The sequence below is a fragment of the Somniosus microcephalus genome, chromosome 5, assembly GCF_052327205.1.
Source record: "Somniosus microcephalus isolate GS21.2 chromosome 5, FLI_Smic_1.0, whole genome shotgun sequence".
Lineage (NCBI taxonomy): Eukaryota > Metazoa > Chordata > Chondrichthyes > Squaliformes > Somniosidae > Somniosus > Somniosus microcephalus.
Window position 1 is genome coordinate 59020829 of NC_140991.1, and position 14407 is coordinate 59035235.

Below are 14407 nucleotides of genomic sequence, written 5' to 3' on the forward strand. Positions count from 1 at the left end.
ACCCAAACTTTTTTCCTCATCTCCCAATATTTAAAAAAAAACTAATAAATGTTAAAAGAAAATGATTTTTTTTTAAATGCCCCTAATTTTCTTCTGAGCTGTTCACACCCGTATCCAGGAGATTAATATCTTCTAATCTGGAGAGTCCAGGACAATCCTGAAGTGTTGTCAACCCTCTGGCTGTCAATGAGAGATTACTGTGGTTGGCAAGAGTTGTGCAGACTTGAAAACCCATTTAAACATATGGAGCTGTGTTTATGTTTAACTTTCAGCAAAAATGAGGTTGCATTTGAAACCCTAACGACTGCACTTGGCAGGGCTTGATTTAATTCCTCTCAATGCAAGTATTCTGTTACAAGGTCCAGCGACAGACTCCTTTGCCCAGTCGCAACATGCTCTTTGCTGCAAACCAACGAGCGCTGCTGGGGCCAGGAGCGGCCCCTCGACTTTCCCTTTGGAGTTCATGGGCGAAATGAAAGAAGATGGCGGCGCCCACGTAGAGCGGATCATGGCGGATGCCTCAAGGTGCAAGCACAGAAAACAGGCGAATCCGAGGAGAAAACACGGTGAGTCGGATTGTATTTTAACCCCCATCCCCATTAGAGGGCGGGTCAAACTTTCCTGGAGCTTGGCCGAGTGGGATTTTAAAAAAACCAAAGAAAAATGACTGCAAAGCCAGAATGCGAGTTGGCTGAAGATGCGGTTTAAAAAGCTGGGCGGGCGATCGGCCTGTCTAGTCTTTGCAGCTTCGCCTCTGCAGCGATTCGCTGACCCTTTTTTTTGTTTGTTTGTTAAGCACATGCTGCCTCACCCGGGGCGGGGGATTTGTTGCAGAATGCTGATGGTTGTATTGGCCTCGGTTACCCATTAAAAAGCTCAGGTGGTGATGGGCCTGGGTGTCGCCCGGTGGAACGGGCAGGCTGGGGATGAGCTGCTGTAGCTGCAGGTTCACAGGCCCGGCCCGGCCATCCCGCGGCTCTGCCCCGAGCCCAGAACCTGGAGCTTGGAACTCGCAGCGTTCGCAACATTTCACTTCATTCCATTCCCGGGCCAGCGTGGGTGTGTGACGTGACAGCACCTGCACTCTGCAGCGTCTCGGCTCCTGTTGAGGTTGTCTTTTTTTTTTAGGGGTTCACACAGTATTTGCAGCTCTCAACAGCGAGGCTTACACCCTCAGCCGATGTGCTATTCTTTCTCTCACTCTCTCTTCTTCCAAGCCATCTTTTGACGTTTATTGTGCTAAGGTTTACATGCATATTCGTGTACTGGCGATGGGATAAGTAAATAACACTGGGGAGTACTGCAAGTCGCTGGAGTACGAGGAAAACCGATGCAGATGTGCCAAGCATTGTTTTTTTTAAAAAACAATTTTAATATATGTCACCCATTTATGACTTCATATTTTTACTTCATTCTGAAAATGTCTTCAACATTGATTCCTCATCCTTCAGCCTTTACTGGGGAGATAGAACAGGTGGACAGGACAGGAGATTAGTAATGAAATAACTGCATTTAAAATAAAAAGAGGTGATATATTAAATAAACTAATCCAAACTCAAAGAGGAAAAAAAACTGGTCTGACTGGATTACATCTGCACATTTTAAAAGAATTTAGGGTAGAGCTAGCAGAGGCATTACTGCATTTTTATTTAATTTTTCATTAGAAAAAGATGTAGTGCCAGAGGATTGACGCAGACCTAACAATACCTATATTTAAGAAGGGGGATAGAACAAGTCCAGGGAACTATAGACCAGTCAGCTTATCATCGGTGGTAGGAAAAATAATGGAATCCCTACTAAAGGAGAAAATAGAAGAACATCTAGATGCCAAAAATGTAATAATGAATAATCAGCATGGATTTCAAAAGGGAAAGTCTTGCTTGACCAAACTCATTGAATTTTTTGAAGAGGTAACAGAGAATAGACAAGAGTAATGCAGTAGTTGTAATTTATCTAGATTTTTAAAAGGCCTTCAATAAGGTACCACATAATAGACTGATGAATAAGGTCCAAGAATGCGGAGTCAGGGGATAAGTAGCAGAATGGATAGATAGCTAGCTGGCTTTAAGACAGAAAGCAGAGAGTAGGAGTAAAGTGTAACTATTCACAGTGGCAGAAAATGGGTAGTGGTGTTCCACAAGGATCCGTGCTGGGACCACTGTTCACAATTTATATTAATGATTTAGAATTTGGAATCCAAAACACAATTTCTAAATTTGCGGATGACACCAAATTGGGGGGGGGATAGTTAATACCTGTACTGAGGAGGACTGCAACAAATTACAGCAAGAGATATTAAACTTGCAGAATGGGCATATAATTGGCAAATGAAATTCAACATAGATAAATGTGAGATATTACATTTTGGTAGGAAGCCTAGGGAGGTCACTTATTACTTGGAGGGCAAGAGTCTAGGTGGGGTAAAGGAGCAAAGGGATCTTGGAGTCCAAATACACAAATCACTAAAAGTTGCGACACAGGTTAACGAGGCTATAAAAAAAGCAAATCTAGAGGGATAGAATTGAAAAGTAGGGAAGTTATGTTAAATTTTTATTGAACCTTGGCTAGACCACACTTGGAGTACTGCATACGCCATATTGTAAAAAAGATATAGAGGCACTGGAGAGGGTGCAGAGAAGATTTACAAGGATGATACCAGAAATGTGAGGGTATACATATCAGGAAAGGATGAACAGGCCATCAATATAAGATAGTCAACAAGAAATCAAATAGGGAATTCAGAAGAAACTTCTTTACCCAGAGAGTGGTGAGAATGTGGAACTCGCTACCACAGTGGGTAGTTGAAGTGAATATTATAGGTGCATTTAAGGGGAGGCTAGATAACCATATGAGGGAAAAGGGAATAGAGGGTTATGCTGATAGAATTAGATGAGGAAAGATGGGAGGAGGCTCGAGTGGAGCATAAACGCCGGCATGGACTGGTTGGACTGAATCGCCTATTTCTGTGCAGTATATCCTATGTTTGTAATCCTATGCAATCCCTTGAGTATGTACAGTTTCAATAAAACATTGCTTTCCTCTATCCTAAATCTTTCCTAATGCTGCTAAAATATTTTTTCAATTACCTTATTTCCGAGATGGAGGATGCCATTGCCAGCAATGAAATATTAACATCTCTCGATGTAAATAAGGTCAGCTTCTTTGGTGCAGATAGTTATATTTACAGTTGGTCAGGACGTTCTATTTATACTTCACGAGATAATAAAAACAACTCAACAATATGTTTTGCATTTCATTTTAAAACAATTTTATGCCATCACAAATCTTAGTTTTCTAATTACATATTCCTCAGAGAAGGAATAGATACTTGCAAAGCTTTTCAGGCTCGATGGGCCGAATGGCCTACTCCTGCTCCTATTTCTTATGCTCTTATATTGTAAATTATTTATTTGACAAACGACAGATTGGAATTTGGGGACTGACAGGAGATAACACCCATTACCAGGTCCCTGTCTGTACACTTTGATATTTGGAGTATGTAATTTAGTAAAATTTTCACGTTTGTAAATCCTGGTGAGCATTTTCTGAAGTTGACAGCCAAGGGAAAATTAACCTATTATCACTGATATCAGTTAGGTTCACCGTATCGTCTTTTACCTGACTTTCTCCTGACTTTCTGTGTTCATACAGCAGTTGTTTACCCAGTGTCGAATTATAGCAACCTTTTAAGGTTGATCATTATTGCACTAAAATTTACTTCTTTTCTATTGACCTCCTAGGTAGTCCTTGCGTTTGCATTAGCTATTGATTTACTGACATACTAGACTAAAACTATTACATTTCTCAAAGATGTCCGTGATTTATGTATTGTGTAAATGGAGCTCATATTGAGAGGATATAGAGGATACTTCTTGGGACCCGTTTGTGGAAAATAAATAATTTGAGTGGTGCCAGTAGACGTTCAGGAGAGTCAAGTTTGCTTGTTGTCGTGCACCTCCTTGAAGTTAGCTCATAACGGAACTGGCAGTTGCTTCGGAGCAGGTCAGGTACATTAATATAGCTCAGAGAAACAGAGGGAATAAAATAGATTGACTATTTAAAAAAAAACTAATTGCAGGAAAGTTCAGATTTTTTCTATATTCTTAGATTGCTTAATGCAATGCCTGTTTTTCCTGCCTTTTGTGCTCACATTAATTTTAGTGAGAGATGTCTGAAGCACGTCACTGAATCACAGTAAATTAACTGATTTTCGTTAACTATAATAAGCAACCATTTTCATTAAAACTCAAATTCTGGGGACTAGGTAGTGCAGTGGGTTGGCTGCTGGCCTAAACCTCTGTGACTTGGGTTCTAACTCAGCCGATACTGATGAGATGGAAGTCTTCTCTGCTGCCGTTAAGGGTCCAGTCTGAAATTAATCTGAGCTGTCTTGATCTGTTTGCATGGGCTTACAGCACAAAGCTGTTGCTAATTTGCCACAAATTGGCAATCTAATTTAGGCCACGGGATGGCTTGTGTGAAAAACGGGGGGAAATATTATACTCGGGCAGTAGGGATGCTCTTTGGAGGTTGGGGCTAAGGCCTGTGGTTGGCGCAGAGTAGAGGACGTTTTGCTACAACTGACCTGGATGCCTAAAATGAGAAGAGTTCCGTTACTTAGTGATTATATCCCTCACCTTACCTTGTTGGGCACTAAAATTAAAAATATATATATTTTGCAACTAAAACCACATAAAATATTGCAACTGGTGCACTTGCGTTCTCATTCAGGAATAATTGTAGAAACATATTTTCAGTGTTTGTGGAATTCAGATAAGTCTGTGAAAATTTAATATCAAGCACAATGTGCTGCTGTGCTAAATTAGCTGTACCAATGGAGTACAGTTTGCTTTGCCAGTGACGCCTGCATCCCGAGAATGAATCTTTTAAAAATGGAGTGATCATATGTGTGTTTGTACAGCAGTTCGCCGCAAGGGAAATTCCTAAACTCGTCCAGGTTATTGAAGTGAATTGATGAGAAGAGGCTAGACAGGTCCCTGGAGGGAAGGGAAATTTCTGGGCCAGTTACCCTGGGATGTTATTACATACCTCCTAACGGGGAATAGCGTGCATCATGAAAAGACCTGAAAGTGAGGAGAATTCAATATCTGATTTAAGAGGTAATTAAAAACCACAGATGCAACAGTTTAGTTGGAATTTTGTTTTTGAATGTGGATAAATGGCCTGAACTGCAGAACCGGAACTGTTTTCCTAATTTAGTCTATTGTAGAATTTTAGATTTTTTTTTTAACTGTGTGTTGATGTACTTAACGGAAATAAAATGAAACACAACTCCCACAGATTCTTAAGTGGATTTGTGCAAACCACTTACAACAGAGTAGCAGTAATATTAATACTCTGTCTACTGTTGCTATTAACAGAGGACGATAGTGACAACTGAGCTGGCCTTTAAGTGTGCAGCTCTATGTGCTGCATTTCTGATACGTGTGATTGATCAATTTTGACAAGTTGTACTGCAATTTTTATCGTGGGGATCATTTATGGTAGCAGAAGGAGACTGTATTCATCTGAAATCTAGACATGTTTTTCTTTCCAAAACACCCCATCCTATCAGCATACTCATTGACATTGAATTCTACATCCACTTGAGGAGCTGGTCTGGTCCTGGAGGCCATTTGGATGTGATAAGAGTCCTACGACTATGAGCTGTTATGTAGACTCCCTGATGCTCCCATCACTGGCTTTTCTTTCCCTTTTACGTGTTGGTTTTGCAACTTCTGTTTCTTAAAAACCAACCTCCAAAAGACCTGCATGCAGCACGTACATACTCATCACTGGCAGATAAAGGCACCATGGATGGGGGACTGCACTGGATGGGAATATGCATGGCTTTTCAAAGATTATTTTAGTGCCCTGGTTCAAGCCCCGTGAACGCCCTCGTCCATGGGAGGGGGAGAATCAAAACTTTTTTTTTCTCTGTGACTCTCGAGATCTGCAGCGAAATGACGTTTGGGAGGCACAGGGGTATGGTGCATTGTTGCCACCATGCTCTGTACCTTGGAGTGATATAGAGTGAGTCCAGGACCATAGTTCCCTCCCTATGTGGTGAGTTTCTGATCTGAACCATTGTACTGCAGGGAGGTTCTGGGGTGGAGTCTAGTTGCTTCCCTACAGGGAAGGAAAGAAAATCAAAGTGACCCCCCCGCCATTCCTGTACACCGTTTGACGACATACAAATTGTGAGTACACTTCAAAAACATTGGATATGTTGCTGTTTGAGGTGGCACTATGCTAATTCTTGTAATTTTCCAACCTGTACATTTGGCCAGGAATATGCGTAGCATAGAGAGATATGAAAGAAAATGGTGAGTAATGTGTACACCGTGGTTGTAGATGTTGGTTTGTGCTTGTAACTGCTATACACTGGGCTTGTAAGCTCAGCTGTACAACTGAGTATAGTTGAAGCATCTCCACACTTGAGAGGATTAGATGTAGAATTATTCTCAGTGTTGGTAGGCTATTCACCACGGGGATGTTCTAGCCAGACCTTATCCTGCATAGTATTTGCATGTTTACTCTTTCAGCAGGAGTTACTGGATAACAATGAGGAATGGGCATCCCCAGCAGATACTCTCCCACCTCTCGGGTAAATGAACACTGAGCAGAGACTGAGGCTGGGACCTTTCTGATGCATTTACCTATAGTCACTGGGGAAGCTCCAGGATTTTGTAGCTTTAAAAGGAGCTACAAAATGTCGAGTACAGGAAACTCTCTTTTAACTGGCAAAATTCAGGAGTAGGTTCAGGTAAGTTTTACTATATATTAGTGGCCGTGTATCCGGAGTTCCTGGATCTGTGGCGTGTAACCGGCGTTCCTGGATCTGTGGCCGTGTAACCGGGGTTCCTGCACCTGTGGCCGTGCAACAGGGACTCCTGGATCTGTGGCCGTGGAACCGGGACTCCTGCACAAGTGCCGTGTAACCGGGGCTCCTGCACCTGTGGCCGTGTACGGGGCTCTCTTACCTTGGTAAGTATACCTCTCTGTAATCCGGACTTTTTGATCAACCGGCACCACGCCGGTCCCGTCGGAGCCGGATAAAAAAAGACTTTCCTGTCGTATTGTATGTAAGATTGAATTTCATTCATTGGAATAGGGTTTCACAGTAAGAGCTGATTATCTGATTAGATTGTTGATGTGACTGCGGTTCTGCAGACCTTGCACACATTCAGTGTGTGAAGTGCTGGAGGCGTTTGGGATTATTATCCATATAAATGGAGTCCGTTCAAAACATCAGAGTTCTACCTGTGGCAAGGTACAGTTCATTTGCTGCACTCCCTTTATAGTGCAGTTTGTTTTCTTCTATTCTATGAAATGTCTTATGTGGATTAGTGGTAAACACTGTGTGAGAAAATAGTCCTGACCATCAACACATCTGTCTGTTTGGAAAGGCCTTTGTGGTTGAAAAATGTCATCTGCTTGCAGTTCTCTGACAGGTGAGACATTCAGACTTGTTTGTGTGCGTGTGTATAAAATAACTGGTACTACAGTAAATTCAGCACTGTTGTATTATGTCATGTCGAAATTGGAACTGCTGCAGATGTTGCAAGGAATGTATACTAGTTTCAGTTTCCCATCCTAGAGAACAGTTATTTTGAAACCTCTAGTTTCGAGCTACGAAACGCATGCCCTTAAACCAGGTACAGGTAAAATACCCCAGCATGTTCAGTGAAATAAACTCACTTTTCTTTTGAAAGTGAATATAATCTGAAACCACAGCTGTAGAAAACATTACTTGAAACAGAGTGAAATTTGCATTGGTGTCGATTGAATGGGGGAAGAGAAGAGATATGTAGAATATTATCTAGGTTCTAATTTCCATTTTAAACTTAAAATAAGGTGCTTTGCTTTATTTTTAAAAAGACGTTCTTAGAGGCAAATTTTTTATATTCTAAAGGGTGAGCAAAATTTGCCTTGGAAAAGAAAATTAAGTTGTCCACAAAATTGAAAATCTGCAGTTTCTCTGCTCAAGATGTGAGCTTCTAGAGTCATGAAAATGTTAACTAAGTCCTAGGAATTTAGTAAAGTCAGAATAGCAGATGATGGGTGCTGTTGAAAACAAGAACACTGGTATTTAAATCAGCGAGGCGGTGTTATGTTCAGTATGGATATAACTTGTCTAGAAATGTTTAATACAGGTTGAGCGTCCTGAATCCGGCAACCTCGGGATCGAGGCCGAGCCGGTTTTCATGTTTTTCCGGACTTTGGAACGTATTTCTGATGTCCGAAGTCTGGAAATATCGCAACCTGGGCTCGGGCATTTTCGGACATCAGAAACACGTTCCGAGTCCGGAAATGCCTGGGCCCAGATTGCGGTTTGACAGGGTGTCCGGATTCCGGACGACCCTGCCACCAATTGTCCCGGAGTCCGGATTCTGGAACATTCCAGATTCCAGAACTCCAGATTTTGGATGCTCAACCTGTACACTAATAAATACATAGGCCCAGAAATTCCATTTGCAGGAGGGCTGCGATCTGGAAAAATCTGCGCCTAGACCGGAGGGCTCCCGGGAGACGCAGAGTTCCGTTGCTGGGCCTCTCCAAACTGCCAGTGCGCAGGGCCCACGTATCCCAGAGGCGCAGGCAGTTCGCACCTGGGATCACGTGGGCCATGGGGAGCCAATCAGAGAAGGGAATCTCTCTTCATACATTTGACAGGGAGACCTGTCAAATATATGCATAGAGATCACCCCCAAAACATAGTAAAATTTAAATAATTTTTTTTTTAAATCGCATTTTTAAAATGACTTTAAATTACAATAAATTAAGTATTTTAAACAAAAATTTTATTTTTTGGGAAAAATAATTAGTTTTTAACGGGGCTAAAAATAAACTTACCTTTCTTTCTTTTAAAGTATTTTTAAATGATAAATCAGTGGAAACATTTTTAAAAAACTTTTTTCAACTCTTACCAGGTGCAAGAATTGTAAGTGTTTTCTGCGGGCCAAGGGTCTCCAAAAAACGGAACTCCCACCCCCCCAGCAGAGGCGCTGCTCCAGCACAGCCGGAGGATCACAGAATCACAGAAACCCCACAGTGCAGATAGAGGCAATTTCGGCCCATCGAGCCTGCACCGACACATATCCCACCCGATCCCCGTAACCCCTACACCAACACATATCCCACCCTATCACCGTAACCCCACGTATTTAATCCCCCTAACACTAAGGGTCAATTTATCATAGCCAATCAACCTAACCCGCACATCTTTGGACTGTGGGAGGAAACCGGAGCACCCAGAGGAAACCCACGCAAACACGGGGAGAATGTGCAAACTCCACACAGACAGTCACCCGAGGCCGGATTCGAACCCGGGTCCCTGGCGCTGTGAGGCAACAGTGCTAACCACTATGCCACCGTGCTGTCGAAAGCTTTCCAGCATTTCCGTTGGCCCTACGGGTGAGTACATAGCGCGTACACACCCGTAGGGAATGGAATTTCTGCCTCGATATGTGTGTCTGCGTGCCTCAGTCGGTGGCACTTTTCCCTCTGGTTCAGGTGGTTATGGGTTTCAGCACCATACCGGGGTCATAATCTCGGCTGACACCCAAAGTGCTGCATTGCTGGAGGTGCCGTCCTTTGATGTGGTTCCAGGTGGCAGTTAATGATCCCATGGCTCCATTTAAAGAACGATCAGTGTACTGACCAACATCCTTCCCTCAATTAGTAACACCAAATTCACTCAAACTGTGTATATTGACGCAACTTGATATTTTGTGTGACCTATTGTAGATATTGTAAATAATCAAAAAGGGGAGAGGGGCAATCTTTCCAATCACTACAAGAGAAATTGTTAGACGTATACAACTCTTCTATGTCAATATGATTCAGTTTACTATGTAGAGTATTAACATTACATTAGTAAGTCGTCTTAAGTGTCCCTCGGAACCGAGGATGACTTGCTTCCACATTAAAATTGAGTTCTCGGGTGCCTGATGAGTCCAATGCAGGACCTACAGTCTCTGTCACAGGTGGGGCAGACAATGGTTGAAGGGGCGGGTGGGTGGGATGCTTGGGTAACTACATTTTTTTAATGTTTGTTGCTAACGTCCATATTTTGGTGTGTTCAGTGAAAGTTGTGTTATAAAAGTGCTGTATTTGGATTCTTTATCAGAGAGAATTAACAAGAAAAAGACATACCTGAGACATTGCCTATCAGCAATTGTTACAATGAGGGTTTGGGATGGATTTATTCACTTTTCAATTTAAAAGAATAGAGAGTCAACTTAGGCCAACTAGCAACAACATTGAGGTGTACATTTATGTGTATACACAGTTGAAACACTAGCTTTTAACGCATCAGATTACCGTAAGCAATTAAATTAAGCAACTAATTGCATTTCTTGAAACTAACTATATAAATGAGTTATGACTTGTAACAACACGGTCGTTGAACCTTTTCCACCGTCTTTAACTGTGAATTCTCCTAATCTAATGGAATCTTGGCTACCTAGATATTTTCATACTGGTGTTTTTTGTAGAATTTGTTCCTAAAATTGGTATTGTTAAGATATTTACGGATGGTTAGTCCTGTAAGAGCAATGTATATTACTTTACATGGACTAAGTCAAATGCAAGTAGTAGTAAGTAGACCTTCTGATGAACTCGCGATCCAGCCAACAGTTGATATTTCTTTCCCATCAATGACGTGTAAGATTAAAGCCTGCAGTTGCAAAGTACTCCATACCATGGGGTGTAACATTGCATGGACTATCTTCTCTTGTTGATCAGATGCTTGGCAGTGATGGTAGGTGGTTTGGTGCAGTGTACGTGCCAGACCACGATACTATTGCAACTGGTGATAAGCATAACTGTGGGGATTTAGAAACATGACGGGGGGGAGCCGAGGTATTAAGATTTGAGCAAATCAGAAATATATCTATAATAAAACATTTACCTCTTGTGCGCATTTCCTGTCAACAAACCCTTTCTTCTTGTCACTTTTTTTTGTTATACTTGTGTCAACTATTTTTCATCATAAATTCTACATTCATAATGTAAACTGCTTACATAAAGTTCTCACCCTGTAATTAAACCTGGCTACCAGATGGCGCTGTTATCGTTCTCGAATAATTCAAAAATGCTTTCTGAAAATTTTTGATTCGCCATTTTCTCTCTGTAATGTGACATTTCTAATGTCTAAAATAAGGGCTTAAAGAAAACAAAAAAAATTCAAAGAATAATATATTTGACAGTAATGATTACATTTATCAATTGAATTGCCTCTCGTGTCTTTTATTGCATTCTTTTTGAAGGCCTTGGGTTGCCTCAAAAGCCTGAGCTTGTACTGGATATTTTTGCCCTGAATCGTGACCGTGAGTTGGATTTGGATTGTGCAAAGTAGTCGTCATTTCCCAGGATGCAGCTGTACCTTTCAGTCTATCGTAACAATGGAATTCTAGCTCAGTTTTTTTTTTGAAATTATTTTTGGTTTTAAAAATAAGAGGACAAATTTCAACAGCTTTGTTCTGGTAAACTTTATTTTGATAATAGAGAGTTTGTGCTTGAGTGAATGAGAAACCTGTTGTAGCTTTTGTGTTGTGTTCTGTAAGCTTTAGACAATTGTATTAAAAGAGAGCGAGTGAAAGAGAGAATGCCACTGAGAGTAAGTTTCCATGCTAATGTTTCGATTTTCAAAAAAAAAGAATTTTGAAGCCAAATAATCTTATCTGAAAACGTAAGTGCCCTAATTGCTTATACTCGTGAAAAATGTATTTGCTAACACCTATGAGAGTGCAGACATAATGTATCTTTTCTCATTCTAATTTAATTTTTTTTGGAAGCAAACTTTGCCATTTTGAGGAAAACATAGTAAGAGAGGGGAGGAGGAAAACAGGTTGAGGGGGGAGGGTGCTTCTGGCCACTTGCCACCTGCCCTTGAGGGGACTGTCCAGCTCAGTGAAACTGCCCTTGCTTGGTTCACGCTTACCTATCTAATCCTAGCCAGAGTATCTCCAGCAATGCCTCCTCTTCTGGCCATGAATCCAGAGTCCTTGACCCCCTCCTCTTCCTCATCTACATGTCCCAGGGCTGAGGAGGATCAGCTTCCACATGTATGCTGACAATACCCAGCTTTACTTCCCCACCACCTCTCTCAACCCCTTCACTTTCTCTTTGCTGTCAGACTGCTTGTCCAACATCCAGTTTTACTGAGCCACAATTTCTTCCAGTTAAACATTGGGAAGACTGAAGCCATCATGTTCGGCTCCCGCCACAAAGTCCAAACTGTATTAGAAAAAATAATGCCACTAAATAACGATAAATCCCAGGACCTAATGGTTTCCACCCCAGGGTTTTAAAGGAAGTAGGTGAGGAAATTGCCTTGGTGAGACCACATCTTGAGTATTGTGTGCAGTTTTGGTCGCCTTATCTGAGGAAGGATGTTCTTGCCATGGAGGGAGTTCAGCGAAGATTCATCAGGCTGATACCTGGGATGGCAGGAATGACGTATGAGGAGAGATTGGGTCGATTGGGCTTATACTCGCTGGAGTTTAGAAGAATGAGAGGGGATCTCATTGAAACTTATAAAATGCTGACAGGACTGGACAGACTAGATGCAGGAAGGATGTTCCCGATGGTCGGGGAGTCCAGAACCAGGGGTCACAGTCTAAAGATAAGGGGTAAGCCATTTAAGACAGAAATGAGGAGGAATTTCTTCACCCAGAGAGTGGTGAACCTGTGGAATTCTCTACCACAGAAGGCAGTTGAAGCCAATTCATTATTAAATATATTCAAGAAGGAGTTGGATATGGGGAGAAGGCAGGGACAGGGTACTGAATTTGGATGATCAGCCATGATCTCATTGAATGGCGGAGCAGGCTCGAGGGGCCGAATGGCCTACTCCTGCTCCTATCTTCTATGTTTCTATGCTTCAGACATAATCTTCCAAAGTGCTCTTGATTCAGGAATTGTCCATTTTTAGATTGGAAAATTGCAAATGTAACTCAATTTTTAAAGAAAGATGCATGAGAGAAACCAGTTAATAATTGACCTGGTAGTCTAACATCTGTTGTGGGAAAGTTATTGGAACCTATAATTAAGGACAGAGTGGCTGAGTACTTGGAGAAATTTGAGATGATTGGAGAGAGCCAACATGAATTTATGTTATTAATCGAGGAACAGCACCTCATCTTTTGATTAGGCACTTTAAAGCCTTCTGGACTCAACATAGAGTTCAACAATTTCAGATCATAACCTCGGCCCCTATCATATATATATATTTTTTCCACACTTTTTGTCTGTGTCTTTTTTCTTCTCTCCCACATGGTAGCTGTCTTTCATTCTGCCAGCGCAATTTACACTTCATCTGGAGCCATCCTTTGTTTCTTAACCCTGTCCCATTACCATCTCCTTTTGCCTTGAATATCTCTTAATGTCTCTTAATCGCTCCTGCCTTCCATCCTATCACAGACCTTCCCTTTTGTTCTTTCATCCCCCCCCCTTTCCCAGCCCTTAAACTTGCTTAAAAATCTGTTCCATTTCCTGCTTTTTTCCAATTCTGATGAAAGGTCATTGACCTGAAATGTTAACTCTGTTTCTCTCTTCACAGATGCTGCCTGACCTGCTGAGTGTCTCCAGCATTTTCTGTTTTTATTTCAGATTTCCAGCATCTGCAATAGTTTCTTTTTGTATGAATTTATAAAGGGTGGTCATGTCTCGCAAACCTAACTGAATTTTTTGAGGAAGTAACTAAAGTAGTAGACGGGGGATTGTCTATGGATGTAGTTTATATGGACTTCCAGAAGGCATTCGAAAAGGTTCCACATAAGAGACTGTTAACTAAAATTAAAGCTCATGGAATTGAAGGTAAATTATTTACCTGGTTAGGAGATTGGTTAGGCGATAGAAGACAGAGAGTAGGGATAATGGGTTATGTACTTGAATTGGAAGGAAGTGACTCATGGTGTCCCACAGGATCTGTGCTGGGGCCTCAACTATTCGCTATATTAATGACTTAGATAACACAATAGAGAGCCATGTATCCAAGTTTGCCGATGACACAAGATTGGTGGTATAGTAAGTAGTGTATATGGGAGCATAAAATTACTAAGAGGCATTGATAGATTGAGTGGGCAAACTGTGGCAGGTGAATTTCAACGCAGGTAAATGTGAGGTCATCCATTTTGGACCAAAAAAGTATTATATAAATGGTGAAAAGCTAGGAACAGTAGAGGTTCAAAGAGATTTAGGGGTCCATGTACACGGATCACTAAATTGTAGTAGTCGGGTACAAAAAATAATCAATAAGGCTAATGGAATATTAGTCTTTATAACTAGAGGGCTAGAATATAAAGGAGAGGAAGTGTTGCTACAGCTGTACAAAGCCCTGGTTAGACCAAATCTGCTGTACTGTGTTCTGGCCACTGCACCATAGAAAGGATATATTGGA

The 14407-nt window shown here is 41.5% G+C and overlaps 1 protein-coding gene across 5 annotated transcripts in view; it reads left to right on the forward strand.

Annotated features, from left to right (window-relative positions):
• The first annotated feature begins 228 nt into the window (after positions 1-228).
• The window catches only part of znf438 (zinc finger protein 438), a 324232-nt gene continuing 310053 nt past the window's right edge, over positions 229-14407 (forward strand). For 3 of the 5 annotated variants that reach the window (XR_015078354.1, XR_015078357.1, XM_085987662.1), the window contains exon 1: positions 229-566. Coding sequence is in view for 1 of the 5 variants with exons in the window: in XM_085987662.1 (XP_085843788.1) it covers positions 464-566 (103 nt within the window). In the remaining 4 variants the exon portion in view is untranslated. The remainder of the gene's footprint in view (positions 567-14407) is intronic. The other 2 variants (XR_015078355.1, XR_015078356.1) reach the window with 2 other exon arrangements.